Consider the following 17,668-nt stretch of genomic DNA (forward strand, 5'->3'; position numbering starts at 1 on the left):
CAGCACAATCCTTGGATTTACCCCAGGGCAGCCAGGCAAATTGGCTTTAACCAGCTGCCCATAATGTCCATGCCAAACTTCAATACTCTTCCTGGCTTTTGAGCCTGCTGCTTGGAAAATGTTTCCTGTCACCCAGAGAAGAAGGGGACAATCTGAGGCCTTGTTTTATGGCAGGAAAACATTGAGACATCAGTGCAATAAAAGTGATGGCCAAAAGTCAAACTGTAGTTCGCACAAGAGCCAATAAACAGTGCAGGGCCGAGGAAAGTGGAAATGTATCCCTTTATTTCTGATCAGAAGCAAAGGGGCTACGAGGAGCCCTGAACAAGACAGGCATTCTATTTTTGTACCCCAAGGTACAGGAAATTCAAAATGGCAACATTGATTGGTTGCAAATTTCATATTATGGCACGTGTATAAGCAATGATGTTCAGCGTGGAATAACAAGTATACAAGCCGTCCTGTTCAGGTGTTCTTAGCATGATCTATACCACATAGACCCCCGCTTGCCCCTCATCCCAAGCTGAAACAAGCTGCTAGGTGCTGTTCTAACAGCATCCTATGCCTCTAGCTGTGATTTCTCTGTAGGGTCTGCTTTCAGCAATGGTTGCCAAGCGTGCGGATCTTATTCTGATCTAGCTAAGCTACTGGCAGCTTCCTGTTCTGAGTTTCTATGCAGACAAGATGAAAGGAGATGGAAAATAACTGAAAATATGTCCCTTTTAAATGAAGCACTTTCAGGGCTGGGGTCTCAGGCCCTCAACAGCAAACCATTCAGCAAGTCCCAAGATGGCCCAAATATGGAGTTTATTGAAGAGATCCAGTTTAAAAACAGCTTGCAATGGGAAATGAAGAAGACTGGCAAGCAAAGCCAGTGCAGAAGCTGAGCATCTTAGATTAGTCTGGCAGCCGGCCAGCCAGTGCTTCGTGCTGTAATGTGGAGAAGCTCTTCTGACCATCAAACTAACATGGCTGTTTCTTTGGCAAATGTGTTCAAAATTATTTTTTTAAATGGAGCGGTGGTGGTACTTTATAGCTTGGTTTGCCCCAGGGGCTCAAGGCAAGCACAGGATGCTCCCAGACTGTGGGGCTTCTGGCTGCATGAGGAGCACCTAGGCCTCGTGCTTCCGCTTAGGGGTCAGTGTTGGTAACTGTGAAGTCAGTGGGACCAGTGGCGTTTGGTGGGAGGGATTCCCCCTCTCAGGCTGGGAGGGCCTCCTGCAAAAAGGCGTTCAGGTGATCCAAGGCCAGGTTGCCCATTGCCCAAGTCACGAGACAGCAGGGCAGGTTGTAACTGGCAGGCTACCTCTCAATCTGCGCCAATCTGATGCAGTTGTCATCAGAGAGGAGCTCCAGGGTCCCTGCCCCTGTGCTGCGCCTTAGGCAGTCTCCCAGCGAAGGATCCCACGCGTGAATCCAGTGAGTGTATTGTCCCAGATCATTGTACATGGGAAAGCCGGGGCCAGGGTTCGCCTGAGCCAAGCATTCATTTAAGGTGAAGGGCCTACCTGTGTACCCGTTGGCGGCCCTGCTGCGCCTGCTGCCTGTGACCTTATTAAGCTGCACTGGACTCCGAAGCCGCGTCCAGAACCCCTCTGGGCCTGAAAGGGGGAGGGCTTTCTCCCTTGATGCTTCATCCACTTACAGGATGCACGAAACCACGGAAGCAGCAGAGCCGGGAGGACGAGGGACAGGAGACGGCGGCGGCTTCTTCCGCTGCCGAGAAGCCCGGACGTCTTCGCCCGTCCGTCGCGGCGCTTATCCCCCGGCAGGCCGCTTCCACCGAGGGCCCCGAGAAGGGCCTTTTCCGGACCGCGAGAGCAAAAGCGTCGGTCCTACCGGAAGAGGGTATATGAGCCGGCGGGCACGGGGGCTCCGGCCTCCACCCTGCCGTCCCAAGGAATCTCCCTCCCATCGCCGCGGCCCGCTCCGGCCGAGTTACGGGCCCCGAGCGGACGAGATTGAACAGCGGCCTCGGCCTCCGCCCCCACCTCCCGCCGGCCGCGCAGCTCCTCCTCCCGCCGCCTGCGCAGAGGCACCTCCTCCGCCCCCGGGCCCGGACTACAGCTCCCGGCGAGCTCCGGCAGAGGAAAGCTTGGCCGCCGCCGTCGCCGCTTTTCCGCCCGCGGGCCAGCCAACTCTCCCGCTCCGCCGCGCCGTTGGCAACCGCCGGAGATGCCGCTGTAAAGCCGCCGCCGCCGCTCCGCAGAGGCGCCCCGATGTCTCCGGCGCTGCTGGCGCTCTGGCTGTGGCTGGGCTCGGGCGGGGCGCGCGGCCTCGGAGGCGCCCCGGCGGGGCCGTCCGGGCTCCGCTTGCCGCTGCACAGCGCGCTGCCCGGGACGCCAGCGGCGGAAGGGCGGGCGCGGCGCTCGGCCGGCGAGCGGGAGCAACCCCGGAGCCGCGCCGCCGCCATCAGCAGCAGCAGCTTCGTGGCCATGGTGGACAACCTGCGCGGAAAATCGGGGCAGGGCTATTACGTGGAGATGACGGTGGGCAGCCCCCCGCAGAAGGTGAGCGGCTCCGGGCGCGGGCGAGGCGCCTTGGTGGCGGTTTCCCGGGCTCCGCTGTGTTGCTGAGGAAGGGTGGGCGCCTCTCCTCGCCTGCCCAATTCTCTTGCCCGGGCTGCGGTGGCTACCGGCTCCGAGGGGCCCTGCCGTCCGCGGTGGCTGCCCCCGATTCCGGATCGCTCGGAGCATCATCCTGGCCCGTAGAAAGCGGTGCGACGAGTCCGGGTTGCTTCTGAAGGACCCATCCCGGCTCCCAATTTGCAAGAGATGCTCTCTTCTGCGCAGCATCCGGAAAGGCCCCCGCCCTTTGGGGCCGCTGATCCTCCAGGCCGTCTGGCCCCGGAGATCCATGCCAGCAGGCCTTTGCAGGGATGGGAGGACCACGACTTGGGCGCGATGCAGTAGGAGGGTCACCGTTTCTGACACCTTCTGTGCCCTGGTCGGGATGGTGTTGGTGTGGCTTCTTTCCAGAACCGCCTCCTGGAGATGTGCAAATCATGGGCGAGTCTAGCAGTTGCACACTGTAGATAGGACGGGGTTTGAGATAGCCTAGCTTTGACCTTGAGTTGGGGAGATGCTCACCTGAGCTGCTTGGCTCAGGGCTGCCTCTGAGGGCAACTGTGCATTTTGTTGACTATCATGTTCCTTCCTCTCAAGCTGGGGTCTACAGCAAAAAAGCCAGGAGAGCCACAGCGGCCTTGGCCTTCACCACAGCCGTTGCTGCAAAAAAAGATAACGGATAAAGCCCTAATGTCTCTTATGGGGCTGGTTGGTATCAGCACACAGAGAAGTTGTCTGCTGCCTCTAGAGTGCGTCTCCTAGGCTAGTCAGAACCATAGATGTAGCCACCACATCTGGAAACCAATGCAGTCTGGTCAAATGGGGGGCTGGGACTACAGAGACATTTCCCAATATTTTGTGTGAAGCAGATTCAGTCTCCTTCGGGCTCTTCTCTCTTCCAGCTGAATATCCTGGTGGACACTGGAAGCAGCAACTTTGCCGTGGGTGCAGCCCCTCATCAGTTCCTGCAGCGATACTACCAGTGCCAGCTGTGAGTAGGCAAGGGCGGTGAGGTGAGCTGCTCAGAGAGGAGAGGGGGCCTCACTCGAGAGCTCCCCCAGCTTGCTTTCAGCAAGACATTGCAAGAGGCAGGGGGGACGTGGCACCGCAGGGGGTGAGCCCTGACTTTCTACTCGTGTTTGTTGTAGCTCCAGCACCTATCGGGACCTGCGGAAGGGAGTCTACGTGCCCTACACGCAAGGGAAGTGGGAGGGAGAGCTGGGCACTGACTTAGTGGCCATCCCTCATGGCCCAAATGTCACGGTTCGTGCCAACATTGCCGCCATCATCAAGTCGGACAAGTTCTTTATCAATGGCTCCAACTGGGAAGGCATTCTGGGCTTGGCATATGCCGAAATTGCCCGGGTGAGCTTCTTTTACCCTTCTGTGCATCGCTCAAGCTTCTTTTCATGCAAGTGGCGCAGCTCACCCCCTCTTTTCTTGAGCAAGATACCAGCTGGTTGGTTTGGGCCTTAGGGGAGAGTCTGTTCTAGGGTGTTTCAAACGCAGAATTCAGTCCTTTCCAAGCTAGTTGCCAGCCTTCTCTAGGGCACAGCTCTGCCCTTTGGACTTCAGTGTGCTGAGCCGTCTCAGCGAAGGCCCTGCCTTGAAGTGGCTGTAGCACTGCTGTCCAGAGCAACCCAAGACCCTGTTTAGGTCAGGAAGATGGTTAAAGCCCTCCAGCCCTCCCCGTGCCCCTCCACCCTCCAGATCGTTTACAGTAATGCTTCCCTTAATTCGTGGCCAATTAGGAATTCTGGAAGATACGGTCCCAATATATTGCTGGGGGGGGGGGGGAATTGGAAAAGTCACGGCCTTGACACGATGCTTCTTTTCAGCTGAGTGAGAATGCCCAACCACACTGTTGGCATGCCCCTCTTTCTTTCTCCCGCCAGCCAGACAACAGCCTGGAGCCCTTCTTTGACTCACTGGTGAAGCAAACGCAGGTGGCCAACATCTTCTCCCTGCAGCTGTGTGGCACCAGCTTCCCGACCAATGATTCAGAGACCCTGGCGTCCGTGGGGGGCAGCATGGTGAGAGTATGCAACCAAAAGGCCTTACCTCTCTTTTGTTTGCAGAGAGTGGCTCCCCATTATAGCATCATGACCTTTAAATGGCCTCAATAAACTAAGAGACTCAGAATGAGAGCGCAAAGTGTTTACATTTAGAGATGGCTACAGCCTAGGCCCTGTTTCTTCCTCCAGATGGGTCAGCTTGTGCCTGTACCCAAAGAAGGGGGGTTGCAAGAGGCAGCTGCTCCCGATATAGGCCAATCTTCAGCCCCATTCTGGGTGGCCTCTCTGCCTCCGGCCCCTAAGAGTTCCTCTGTTCTTCCCTTTCGTCACAGATCATTGGGGGCATCGACCAGGCCCTCTACAGGGGCAACATCTGGTACACCCCTATCCGGAAGGAATGGTACTATGAGGTTGTCATAGTCAAGATGGAGATCAATGGGCAGGATCTCCAGATGGACTGCAAGGAGGTGAAGGGGCTGCTGGGGGGAGGGAGTTGGCACAGGCGCTTCAGCTGACTTGGTCAGGTTCAGCTGGATGGTGGAAGGAGTAGCGGCACCGCGACGGCCTTTCCTCCTTCAGAGAGTGCCCTGCTGCCTCCCGAGCAGCTTTCCTGCCCTGCTCAGGCTGGGTGGGCCCCTGCACCAATATGGAACCAGCACCTGAATTGTGACCTCCCCCTTCCCTAGTACAATTACGACAAGAGCATTGTGGACAGCGGCACCACCAACCTTCGGCTGCCCAAGAAGGTCTTTGAGGAGGCAGTGAAATCCATCAAGACAGCTTCCTCGGTGAGAGAAGCCTGTGAGCAGGCGGGATCATTTGTGGGCAGGGATCTCCCCTCCTGCTCAAGAAGCCAGCATCCCCCAAGAGGCAGGGTACCCCAACAGTGATTTTGGCTTTGTTGGGGTGTGTGGAAGGGGCTGCGCTTGGTCCCTGCTAGAACCAGCCTTTGAGGTTCTGCAGCTGAGGAAGCAATGGAAAGTGAGGGGACAAGTAATTTGGTGTGGAACATGAAATAGCTTCAACTTCAGAGAGTCTGTTGCCCTTCCGGCCTCTGCTGGAGGCTACCTTTTGCTGAGCAGTTTCTGTTGTGGCTCCCTCACCACAGACAGAGAAGTTCCCGGATGGCTTCTGGCTGGGGGAGCAGCTGGTTTGCTGGCAAGTGGGAACGACCCCTTGGAACATCTTCCCGGTCATCTCTCTCTACTTGATGGGGGAGGCCACCAACCATTCCTTCCGGATCAGCATCCTGCCCCAGGTGGGTGCCAGCTTCTCAGCAGTCAGAGTAGGGGGAAGGGTCTGTTTGGGGGGCAATATCAGCAGAGGGAGAGGAGGAGACTGGTGGGGACCCTGAAGGAAGGTCAGTTGAGAATATTGCTGGTAGAAACCAGGTCTTTGGGCAGCCTGGGAAAAACGGCCAACCCTCCAGGACTTGAACTTTGGGCAGGTATTTGTTATGGCATGGAGCAATGTCGGCCTTTGCGCTAAGAATGTGCAGCTTTTCTCAACGACTGAAATACAGAATTGTCCATTCTTTTCAAAAGCACATTTTAAGCAGCATCAGAAGCTTAGTGTTAAGAACTCAGAGGCTGAGCAAGAGAGCCCAGGGCACCTGTAGCATTACAGGTAATCCTTAACTTACAGTGGTAATTGGGATGGGAATTTCCATTGCTAAGTGACAGCATTGCTTAGCAACAGCAATTCCTGCAGTCCTGCTTGTACTCAGAAACCAAACCTCACTGAACCCCACAGTACTTAGGTGAACCAACTTCCTGTTGGTTTCCCACAACTAAAGTCAATGGGGAAACCAGCAGGAAGTTGCAAGTTCCAGGCTGGCAAGTAGGTAAGTGACTGCTACTGAGTGGGAGAGCGAGTAAGGGGGTGGATGAGGTCCAGGGAAGCACAGCACGTGTTGGGGAGGGTATATGAGAGGCACGGGGCTATCTCAGAGGGCCTGGGGGGTTATTGTGGATGGGGGAGACTTCACTTAGCGACTTTGACCTTCCTTGACAGCTTCCCCATTGACTTTCTGGGGAAGCCAGCTGCAACTGGTGATCAGGGCACTGAAAGAGATCCTAAGTGTGAGCCAGTTGCTAAACAGTCAGATCTTAATCATGTGACTCTGGGGTGCTGGGATGGCCGTAACTCCCAAGGACCAGTCATAGCTATCATTCATTCATTGTAACTTTGAATGGTCATTGAAAGAATGGTCATAAGTCAAGGACTACTGCATTTTGTTATGTACAGTAGCAATACTATAATACTGACATTACCTATAAGAAAAGTTCAAAATAGGGACTTTTAACACATTGTGAAGACAGTATTGGCCAAACCGTTGATTGGCCAATCCAAATGCTGGATTTGTTTTTCCCTGGGGCAAAGTAACCCTTCTGTCCCTCCCTGATAAGGCTGGTAATTAAGCATGTAAAACTTTCTAGCTGATTTATCTGCAACAAGAAAAAGGGAGCTCGTACACTCAAACTAAGTAATCTATTTCCAACAGGTCAGCCTTGTTTCCCCTGCTGTCCTGGTTTGGGACAGTCCTTGTTATGTGATAAGGCTGCCACATGGCCTTGCAAGGTGAGAGGCTGGAGGACGAGAAGCCCAAAGGGAAAACAGCTAAGAACAGCAGTGAGCAAAAGGCCAAAGGCCCTTTGCCCACAAAATGGAGCTCCTCTGGCTAAAACTAGCTATACCAGTCCTACAATAGCACTTTAAAAATATACATCAGATCTTTTCAGGCAGTAAATTTGATCCATAGATTAATTTCTGAGCTTGACTTTGGATACTGCTTAACTTTTCCTGGCAAGCCAGAAAGAAAAACGCAGCAGAGATCAAAATCAAGAAGAGTCATCATTCTCATTATGGCTCATGGGCCAGACTGCACTTGGAATATGTAGCCCAGTTTGGGCCGCCCTATTTTGGGAAGGAATTGAAAAACCCTGAAGCAGATCAGAGTTGAGCAGCCAAGAGGACAAGGGCCCTGGATAGGAAACAGGAGAAGTTCATGACATGGGATGTGCTTAGCCTGGAAGAGAAATTTGTGTGTCTCCCAATATCTCAAGGTCTGTTGTGTAGAAGACAAGAAAAGTTGTTCAGAGTCATCCTAGAAGTCAGGACAAGAAACCGCAATTTAAATGACCACAGAGAAAAGTTTGAGTTGGATGTCAGAAAAAAAAATGCAACAGACATCTTTGAGAACAGACTGATTTCCATGGGCCTGATGCCCACCTGTCAGGATGCCAGAATAGTGGAATTCTGCATCTGGCAGGGCGTTGGACTACATGAGTTCCCGAGGTCCTTCCAGTTCTGTTGGAGAAATGGCTGGACTTCATTTCAACCAGCTTAATGCAGGAATGTGTGAAATGATGAACGTCTCAGAGGCAGTGTGTGTGCATGGCTTTCCTTGATCCTCCTGGGAATGCTAAAGTCTGCTGCCCCTTTGACCTGAAGAGGCAGGACACCATTTCTCAGGCATGGCCTCATGTCTTTGTTGCCTCCTCTCAGCAATACCTACGGCCTGTCGAGGACGTGGCTACCTCCCAGGACGAGTGCTACAAGTTTGCTGTCTCCCAGTCCTCCACTGGCACCGTCATGGGGGCAGTGATCATGGAGGGCTTCTACGTGGTCTTTGACCGGGCTCAAAAGCGCATTGGCTTTGCTGTCAGCACTTGCCATGGTAGGTCTCAGAGCAGGGAGGGGGGCAAGCGCTGCCAGCAGTCTCATCTGCTGCTTCCCAGACTTGAACAGCCCCCCAGCTCCTGCAGGAGACCTCCAGGGCCATGAAAATGGAGCTTGAATTCAGCCCCTTCAGGTGTTCTCTTTGGCAGGTTGTGAAGTGGTGTCATCAGCCCTCCAACATGTCTGGAGCACTCCTTCTCCCTGGGCCCCTGGGTTACCGGACCTCCATCTTTCAGCTGGCTTCTGCCTGGCCTTCCCCACACATGAGCTGGTCACGTTTCTCATTCCTTCGCCATCCCTGGCCCGGTGCTTGGCCCAGGTCGAGATGGGGCCTCAGTCAGGCCCCTGTAGTCACGTCTTGCCTCTTCCCCTTCTGTTCCCGTGTTCAGTGCAGGATGCATTCTGGACAGCCTCAGTGGATGGGCCTTTCTTGCACCCCGACATGGAGGACTGTGGCTACAACATCCCCCAGACGGACGAGTCAACTCTGATGACCATCGCATACATCATGGCAGCCATTTGCGCTCTCTTCATGCTTCCTCTCTGCCTGATGGTCTCGCAGTGGCGCTGCCTGCGCTGCCTTCGCCGTGGTCACGATGACTTTGCTGATGACATTTCCCTGCTCAAGTGAGCGCTGCCCTCCCCCCCAGCCCCAAGCCCATGCTGGCAACATGGCTGGGCATGGGCACTGGGACCATCGTCCCCTCTCCTAGCGCTGCTGTGGCCTTTGCCTTCTCCATGCGGACAGCTGCTGTTGCTGGGTTTGCTCAGCTGCCGCCCAGGGCCTACCATAACTACCAGCCTCCAGCCTATGGTGGGCAGGGAGATTGGCAGAAGAGCCGTTGCTTCCACTGGTGTCCCAGAAGTTCCACAATTAACACAAGCAGCGGGCAGGCGGACTGGCTGGGTCCTGTCATCTCTCCGGAAAACACCTTTTCTCCTGTTGCACTGAGTTTGCCAGTAACAGTGACTGCTGCAGTTTGTGCATCACGGAAGCGCTAGGTGAAGGGGGGGGGGGGGGCTTCTGAGCAGTGCTTCTTTTTAATTTATTAAGGGTGTGTGCTTTTTTCTCTAGATTTCAATAGTTATATAACTGAAGGGGGGGTGCCATACCCCACTTTTAGAGTCTTCAGGTGCCTGCTTGGAATTTATGTCTGGTGACACCATTTCAAGGGCATCTCTTCCCCTCTCCCCATGCCTGCTGGGACAGGGATCAGTTCAAGATGAGGGACCCACTGAATTGGCGAAGGGGTTACTGGAGGTTTTCTAGATGGCTGTAGAAACCTGAATTCCAGGAATCAATGAAGTTTATGGCTGTAACAGGAACAGCCACCTGGGGGTGGGGAGACCCTCCTGCTTATTGTGTTGCCCTTCCTCCCCGGGAAGGATCCAGTGGGCTCCCCTCCTCCAGACAAGTTCTGCTACAGAGGCCCCATGAGCTGGCCATTAGGTCAAAGTGCCAGGCCCCCATTTCCAGTGTGTGTGTGTGTGTGAGAGAGAGAGAGATGGAACTCTCCCATTGGCAGAGTCCCTGCTGACAGAAGCAGGACCCAATGCCAGCCTCCTGCCTGGCTGTCTTGGATGCCAAGCAAGCTGAATGTGTGGCCTGGTTCTGGCACTTCTTCCTCACCCCTTTCTGCCGATCTGGCCCAGCTTTTTTCCTCCTGTCCTCCGCCCAGGAGGGTGGGAAGGTTCAGAGGGTTTGAGGCCGAAGCAGCTCTGTTGCCAGCTTGGGCACCCAGTGGCCTTGCGCAGTTGGGAATGGACAGGCAGAGAGACATCTTTCCTCAGTAGCCTGCAGCTGACTTGCCAAGGAGCCGCTGGCCGTTCCCCAGGCTCTGTGGCGGCAGAGTTAGCTGTGGGCGCCCAAATAGCTGCCTCTCTGCCAAATGGGCAGCCTGGACTCTGATCCCTGCTCTGGGGCCTCTGCTGAGCAACACGTGGTCAGGCAGTATTGGAGCAGGGCAGGGCCCAGACCCCTCAGTAGCACAGGCAGCTCTCCTGCAGTGGTCTAGGGTTTTTGCTTGGGCTAGTTGACCTCCAAGGTCTCTTCCAATTTCTGTAATTCTGCAGTGTGGAGTCCAAGGTGTTTCCTTTGCAGCGGACAGAAGTGGGTGAGGAGAGTTAGTTTCCTCTGTTGTATTGTGAGACCCCCCCCACCTTTTCCAGGCTCCTGGATGCGGTCTGCCTGAGAGGAGCAGACAGCTGTGGGACTGGGGACCTCTGTCCTCTGGGCAGGGATTTGGCATGGAAAGCCTTGGGAGGCCGACAGGGCACAGAGATCCCACTGGGTCTCCACTGCTGTGAATGGAACACTCCTTGGGAGATCCTCAGCACCGACGCTGGCCATGGGAGACGGGGATAGTTGCAGTCAATGTGCTTGTACAATATTTTAAATGTTGTACATTTGATGTACAATGTAAATGTACAATGTAAATATTTGTAATATTAGCTCCCCAATCTTCCCATTTTGTCTCAAATGCAAAAGAAGAAACAAGCTAGAAAACCTTTTAACTGTGTTTTGTATTTTGGTAAATGCCAGGTTGTTTGGTCTGGTTTTGTGGGTTTTACGCTGCCCATACGGAGAGGTGGGACAGGATGGGGGATGTTTTTCCCTCCTGTGAGGGCCATTTGTGCTGAGCCAAATTGTGGTAAAATTAGTGTCTTCCAGGGGACAAGTCCCACTCAATATTGACCAGGACCCTACTCGCTGGAAGTTGCCCAGTGCAGCTATGCATTTTCAGTATGTCTCACATCAGAGGATGCCTTCACAATGAGGGAGTTTCCCCCTCCATGCCGAAGTCCCAGAAGGAACTTAGGCCATAACCCCCCCCTCCAGTCAGACGCTCATGCATGCTCACCCACTGCCATTAATTCATGGGACGGTGCCATGCAATCCAAGCCAGACTGCAGTCCCAGGGGCCCTCACAGCCAGCACCGTGGGTCCTTGGCCATCTTAATTCTGAGGGTAGGGAAAAATCCCACAGCCCCACAGCGTCTGTCCTGATCCAAGTGTCCGTGACAGCAGCAACAGAGAAGGCCATGCCACTCGGGGTGCCCATAAGAGCATCTCTCACTCTGCAGAGCCATGGACTCTCTCGGGCTGCATCCCCACAGCAGAGGAAAAATGCTCCAGTTCTCACACCACCTTCTGCAGCAGAGCCGTGGTCCCTCTGAAGTAGGGAAAGGAGGGTCCTGCCCAACTACTGCATCATATACACATTTTATTATGAACTGCTATGGGTGTGGACTTTCTATACACACATTCCCTATAGAATAAAAATGTACAGGTGTATACACTGCCATATAAATACAGAGCCATACAAACACTGGGCACAAGGCCCCTTGGAAGCCACCTCCGCCTCTCCACTTCAGCCGGGGTCATTTCAGGGCGGGGCAGAAGGGACAGGCATCGTTTGTGTTCGTCTGAGCCCAGAACTTAATGCACTGCAAGGAAACAAGTGCTGCCCTTCAGCCCCAGGAGAAGGGGGGGAGGGGGCATTGTAAACCTCTCTTTATGCAATCAGGCCAATTCAACCCCCCCACCCGGAGGTCCTAGCGGCCCCTCACCTCCTTGTGCAGCACATGTGAACAGGCCATGGGGTGCAGGTCGCTGAGTGAGACCAGCTTCTGGCACATTAGACACAATTTGCAGGTCACAGGTGCCTGGCAGAGAAACAAAGCAAAGAGGCATGAAGTCCAGGCAAGGGATGGGAGAGGGGTCTCACCCAATGTGAGTTGAGCAAACTCAGAAGACCCCACTGGACTCACCTGTGGTGGCGTCCCAGAGTAGGAGACCTGTGCAGGTGGCAAGAACATAGGGTTGCTGATCTGAGGCAATGGACCAGGGAACAAGGGGGAGCACATCCGGCTATGGGGCTGCGGCAGAGGAAAGCAGACCCCCTTAGACTGAGTCTGAGCCAAACTCAACCCCACAGCTTGCCTTCAGCCTCATAATGCTTAGAATGCCCAAGGCTTGCCGGCCAGCTCACCTGGGTGCCAACAGCTGCCACCAGTTCCTGTTGCTCTGCCACTTTGGCTGCCACAAGCTGGCTCAACTCTTCCATGGTGAGTCCCGCCAAGGTCCTTCGAGCTGCTTTGATCTGCTGGAGGACATTGGTCAGCTGGGCCCTGTGAAGAAGAGGTGAGGGGACGGGCTCAGCAGGGGCACAGGCCAGCCCTGCAGGGGATGGGCTGCTCTTGCCCAGCAGAGTCCCCCACTGGCCGCCTTCTCCCATGGGCCACTGGCCGCAAACAGACCTTCTACCAGCCAGTGGGTGAAGGCTGGAAGATCCCATCTGCCAGAGAGAGCCTCTGTGTGAGGCCAGGTTGTTCCATCAGTCCGAGCCTGGATGCGTCCCAGGGAAGCCAGCTAGGGCAGACGGGGCCCCTCGCCCTTGGGGCTCCTACACTCACTTATTACACTGAGGAAAGCGCGTCATCAACTTCTCCAGGATCTTCTCCAGCTTGTCCACGGGAGGGGGTCTATGGAAGTCAGATGGGGTCTTGACTCCACCCAGGCCTGGGGGGGGAGGCAGCGAGGGTCCAGGCGCCCCATGGGAACCGACCAGGGAAGAGAGGCAGGGATTGCTCCGCTCCTGGGCTGCAGGCAAAGTCGGCGAAGGCTGACTGGGCCTGGCGATGAGGCTGGGGTTCAGCAGGGGGAAGGAGAGCACCCGTGGGTCAGCGCTAGGCATGACCATCGGGGGCATGGAAACTGTCCCGATGGGAAAGGGCAACTGGGGGGCGAGAGAGGACTTGGTCTGGAAAGGAGGCAGCAGAAAGTCTGTCTGAGGAAAGGAGGAAGAAGACCATTAGTCTGGTGCCCGATAGTGGCCAGAGCCCCGATACCAGCCTTCTGCATCCCCTGGCTCACCTCCAATGGGGGCGGGGGCAGGGGGGGTGTGGGGATCTGTGGGAGACTGCTCAACTTGGTCCCGTTCCGTACCAGCTGGATGTGGTCGTTGAACTTGTCCTAGAAGATAGATGTGCATTGAGCAAGGTGGACGCAAGCAGGGTGGGAGGCACAACACTCCTGGAGAAGAGCTTCAGCAGCACCTCAAAAAGGGAACACCCCACAAAACTCCTGAGGCCTTCCAGCTTCATCCTGAGGAAATACCTCCAGCAGTCTCCGTGGAGGCCCACAAAGCCTCAATGGCAACAGCCCTGGGATGCCTCCCATGATCCTGAAGGGCACAAGCACTGCTCCACTGAGGGAAGGGGTGCACTTCTGCACTTACACGGACACTCTCCTTGGTCATCCGTATTTTGTTCAGCCTGGTCTCCCACTCCTGCTTTGGCCGGATTGTCTCCAGCGTAGGGGGTGCTGACCTATGTGTGAGAGATGCCAAGGGGCAAAAAGAGTTCTGCCCTGAGCTCACAAACCACCAAGACTCCCCCAGCTGAAGGGGAGAAGCCTCCTCTTCCTCCTCCTCCTCCCCTTCCCCAAGTCTTTTAAGCCCAAGGTTCTGAGTGAGATGTTGCACCCTGAGTCACAGAAGGACAAGTGTGACGTCACGGAGCCGGCAACAAGGCCTGCCAGAAGCAGGAGAACAGGAGAGCAGCACGTGGCAGTTGCAGACAGGGCTGAGCTTCCCAGCTGGAGCATCGCAAAGAGCCTGACAGGAGCAGCCCCTCCGCCCCAGATGAAAACTCAATCTTGTACTACGGGCCTCCTCTTGCAGATACATAGTCCCTTTTTCCCCAAAGGTGGCTGATGCAACTCGCCCGCTGGCCTCCAAGGTCAGGATACCCCCCCTCCACCCCACTGATTGGCAATGGTGCTTTCTCTGCCCGCTGAGCCCGCCTGTGGCCATGCTCACTTGAGGTAGGTGAGGTGCAGCTCTGCTTCTTTCTCGGCTTCTTCTAGCTTTAGCACCAGGAGCTCCTTTCGGCTCTCCAGAGATAGGATCTGAAAGGGGGGGGGCAACCTGCTTATGCTGTCTGGCATGTCTGAGTGGGCAGTGAAAGCACAGTCACAGTACCTCCCCCCCCAGCCACTGGGCATCTAGCGCCACATCAGCCTCATGGGTGCTGCAGAAGTAACACCTGGAGAGGGGCCGTGTCCTTCCCACTGATGCAAAGAGCCCCCAGAGGAGGCTTAGCCCCCCCCCCGTACCCCCACCTCTGCTTTCCAGGCCCGCTCCGTCTCCTCCAAGATTGACCGGTTGATGTCACTCTGCTGGTTCTTCAGCTTGCCCAGCTCCAGTTCCCATGCTTCCCTGCAGAGCAAGCAGAGATGCTCACTGAACGAAGGGGCCTGCCAGGAGCCCTGGAGGAGCTACCCTCCAGCTACATAGCTTTTCCAGCTGGCAAAAATAGGAAGAGGCCTCAGGGACAGTGTGCACGAGTCCCTTCCCCTCCTTTCCATTTGAGGTGATGCTCAGGGCAATGCATAAGCTTCCCCCCCCCCCCGGCTTACTTCTCCTCTGCCTGTTCAGCAATCAACGAAACAATCTTGTTCTCCTTCTCTTCTTGCTCCTTCAAAAGCCTGGGGGGAGGCAGGGAGGGAGAGGAGGGCAGCCCAGTGAATGCTTTGGGCTCAAGACTCCCAGGAGAGCAGCTGCACTACGCAACTGGAAGCCAAGGGGGTCTGGACTAGAGGCAGCAATGCTGCAGATTTGCAAACATGCACAACTGGCTTGGAGGCTCAGCAGGTTGAACCTGGGCTGCTACCATGGGATACTGTGGACCTCCTGCATTGCTGATTCAGATTACTGCTGCGGGAGAAATGTGGGCCTAGGTGCCTTGCTCTGCTCGCCTGTATCCGTGACCTGCTGCCCCCTTCAGAATCATCTTTCTGAACAGGCCAGCAGCTGGCACCCTGAAATACCTCCGGCCTTTCTCACAGAGCTTCTCAATTTCTGCCTTCAGGTCCTGTTCCTTTTGCAAAAACTCCTTCTTTTCCTTCTCCATCTTCTTCCTGGTTTCTTTCCGCTTAACAGTCACATCCTGAATGGCCTTCAAGATCTCCTAATGCAGAAAACGACCAGTAGCATGTTCTCAGCATTCTCAACATGGTTTCAAAATTCAAGACACTTTGCCTGGGCTCAGCACTCTTCAACTGATAATCCACTCAGCTGTTCTCAGCTGGTGTCAGATGAAATTTCCTCCTTCCCCGGTGCCCCCCTGATTTGAGCTTGGCACTCCCTGATTTGCCACTGCAGACCTGGTGGAGGCAGCCTTGATCTCACCTGGTGATTCTTCATCTCTTCTTCCCTGCGCTGTTGCAGATGCTGGAGCTGCACCTGCAGCTGGTTCTCCACCTGCCTCTGCTTGTCCAGGACTTCTTGGTATCGCTCCTTCAATGAAGCTCTCTCAGACATCATCTTGTCCTATCGGGCAGCAAGAGAGAGGTTTGAATTCTCTGGGCCACCTTCAAAAGACAAAGCCTTAAGCCAGCATGGCCAAAGCACCCCGGCTGGGTTAGAAGACCCTGACTAGGTAGGATGCCAAGCAGAACAGTTCGACGAGCGGAGTGCGTAACGCCCCCCTCCACATGAACACTGTGCATTTCAGTCGCAGCCCCACACCACTACCGGAAGAGGAGAGTCCCATACTTACCAGGTTCTTCTCGATGTTCAGATCAGTACTGGTTGCCAAGTCAGCCGTCCTGAAGTCAGTCTGCAAAGGGAGAAGAGGATTTGTCTGTAAGCAACCAGAGGAGGAAACACGATTTCCTCTGACTCCCACCATTTCTGCCCAGCAGCCTGTGGTCAAGTGGCACCACAAAGGTTTGGGCCTGGCTAGTGGTCTAGTCGCAGCCTTCTCGTCCTCTATTCCAATGCTAACTGAAGCAGAAAAAAGGCCTCAGTTCAGACACCCGCTTAACACCGTCTTTCTCTTCCACCCAGATTTCGTGGACTGCCGCAGAGGTGAAGAAACCACCCAAGTTTTGCCTCCTTCTCTTTGTTGCATTTCATGCAGGACCAGGCCCCTTATGAGGGCCCCAAGCCTCCCCTCCCAGTCCCACTTCCTACAGGGAAGGTTCAGCAAAGCATTCACTCCCTGACCTGAACTGCAATGTTTTGGGACGGTTTTGCAGCCCCATCATCGTCCTGGCCCTGGCTCTTCATGCCCAGAGAGGCTGCCAAGCGCACATCTTCCAAATCAGGGCAGCCATTTTGCCGCCTTCCGTGCTGCAAGATCCAAGACCCCAGCTCAGCCTTGGAGCAGTTCATGTCTGTGGAGTGGGCTGTTTGTGGAAGCAGCAGGGCCGTTGGTGGATTCTCCGCAGGCAGGGAGGCTCTCTTTTCACCCACAGCATTGTCCAGATCAGGCAGGGAGGGTGCCTCACTTGAGGGGCTGGCGGGAGGCAAGTCAGCAGCCTCAGACGCAGACTCCTCTTTGGGGGCTGTGCGATGCTTGGGAACAGGCGAGCAGCAGGAGGAGGACGGAGAGCCCGGGTCCCTGGGGTCCCTTTCGGTTTCATCTTCGGGGGGCTCCTGCTCCCGCGGCCGGCTGGGCTTGGCAGGATCCGGCGGGAGGCAGCTGCTTCTGCGCACAGGAAGGTCGCCGGGGCCAACCAAGGCGGCGCGGGGGGCGGAGGGAGAGAGACGGGTCAAGGTGCTGGATACCTTTTCTGCAGACGCCTCGCAAAAGCGGCTCGGCTGGTGCCCTCGGAGCATCGCACGCAGCTCCGTTCTGGGCAAACTGCCCGCCCGCGGTGGGGACCGGGCGGAACAACCCCCGGGCCTCCAGCCCTGCCCGAATCGGGTCCGGGAAAGGCGGCGACTCTGACACAGCAACCGCTTTCCCGCCTGCCAGGCCGGCCCCACCGCTTCCCCCGAAAGCCGTCAGGAGCTCCGCTTGGCCTTCCTCGGACGAGAAGCGAGCGGAGCGGGCGGCCCTAGAAGCTGCTGCTGCTGCTCTGCCCCTTGGAGTCCCAGGGAGGGCAAGGACCGGGCGCCGAAGCGGCCCCGAGCGGCCCTCCGGGCGCAGCCACCCCCACCCCCGCCGGCCTTCCGACTGCGGGCTGCCCGTCTCCCGCAGGGCCCTCTTCGCGGCGACGCGGCAGGCCGTTCCCCGGTCTCGCCCGGCCTACCTGTGGGCGGCGCCGGGGCCTGCGCGGGGGGGCTCCGCATCCGCGGGGGCCTTCGCCTCGGCCATGGCCGCCTCTTCCGACGCCATCGCCCGGGCCGAGGGGGAATGCCGTGGCCCCTCCAGGACAGCCCGACGCGGCCGCGGGAAGCCGGGCCCGGCGCTCACCCTGCCCTCCGGCCGCGGGACCCTCGCCCGTCACAACGCGCCCTGCACGACCTGCGGCCGCCTTGGCGCGGCCTACTCTTCCTGCCGGCGGGCGGCGCCGCGAGGCCGAGCGGCCAGAGCGGCGACAGTGAAAGTCCGACGCGCGCGCAGCGCCCCCTGTCAGCCGGGAGGGGCGGGCGGGAGCGGGGGCAGTGCCCG

General features: G+C 56.3%; 2 protein-coding genes across 9 annotated transcripts; one reads left to right on the plus strand and one right to left on the minus strand.

The window, feature by feature from the left end:
• Positions 1 to 50: 50 nt before the first annotated feature.
• On the plus strand, positions 51 to 10,773 carry BACE1 (beta-secretase 1). Of its 4 annotated transcripts, none has more exons than XR_005555075.1 (10): positions 51 to 2,510; positions 3,470 to 3,558; positions 3,716 to 3,932; positions 4,463 to 4,600; positions 4,915 to 5,049; positions 5,269 to 5,370; positions 5,691 to 5,840; positions 7,086 to 7,162; positions 8,090 to 8,261; positions 8,653 to 8,795. XR_005555075.1 is itself a non-coding variant. In XM_039329810.1 (9 exons), the coding sequence occupies exons 1-9, from the start codon at positions 2,220 to 2,222 to the stop codon at positions 8,892 to 8,894; spliced, it is 1,536 nt and encodes a 511-aa protein (XP_039185744.1). In that variant the 5' UTR covers positions 51 to 2,219; the 3' UTR covers positions 8,895 to 10,773. The 4 variants fall into 4 exon arrangements, 2 of the variants coding, with proteins under 2 accessions (XP_039185744.1, XP_039185745.1); XR_005555076.1 differs by having other exon boundaries at positions 8,658 to 8,794; XM_039329810.1 differs by lacking the exon at positions 7,086 to 7,162 and having other exon boundaries at positions 8,653 to 10,773.
• Positions 10,774 to 11,470: 697 nt separating this feature from the next.
• RNF214 (ring finger protein 214) lies at positions 11,471 to 17,600 on the minus strand. 5 transcript variants are annotated; one of them, XM_039329807.1, is made up of 15 exons: positions 17,307 to 17,600; positions 16,276 to 16,759; positions 15,827 to 15,886; positions 15,457 to 15,597; positions 15,096 to 15,235; positions 14,685 to 14,753; positions 14,388 to 14,484; positions 14,086 to 14,174; positions 13,504 to 13,594; positions 13,140 to 13,238; positions 12,680 to 13,053; positions 12,256 to 12,394; positions 12,035 to 12,142; positions 11,834 to 11,929; positions 11,471 to 11,710 (listed from the first exon to the last, which is right to left on the minus strand). In XM_039329807.1, exons 1-15 carry the CDS (start codon positions 17,390 to 17,392, stop codon positions 11,645 to 11,647), a joined length of 2,139 nt encoding a protein of 712 aa, XP_039185741.1. In that variant the 5' UTR covers positions 17,393 to 17,600; the 3' UTR covers positions 11,471 to 11,644. The 5 variants fall into 5 exon arrangements, with proteins under 5 accessions (XP_039185741.1, XP_039185743.1, XP_039185740.1 ...); XM_039329809.1 differs by lacking the exon at positions 17,307 to 17,600 and having other exon boundaries at positions 12,035 to 12,061; positions 16,276 to 17,297; XM_039329806.1 differs by lacking the exon at positions 17,307 to 17,600 and having other exon boundaries at positions 11,471 to 11,732; positions 16,276 to 17,296.
• Between the last annotated feature and the right edge of the window lie 68 nt (positions 17,601 to 17,668).

This window comes from Crotalus tigris, unplaced genomic scaffold (genome assembly GCF_016545835.1).
Source record: "Crotalus tigris isolate CLP2741 ecotype Arizona unplaced genomic scaffold, ASM1654583v1 scf7180000024416.509849, whole genome shotgun sequence".
In the NCBI taxonomy this organism is placed as follows: Eukaryota; Metazoa; Chordata; class Lepidosauria; order Squamata; family Viperidae; genus Crotalus; species Crotalus tigris.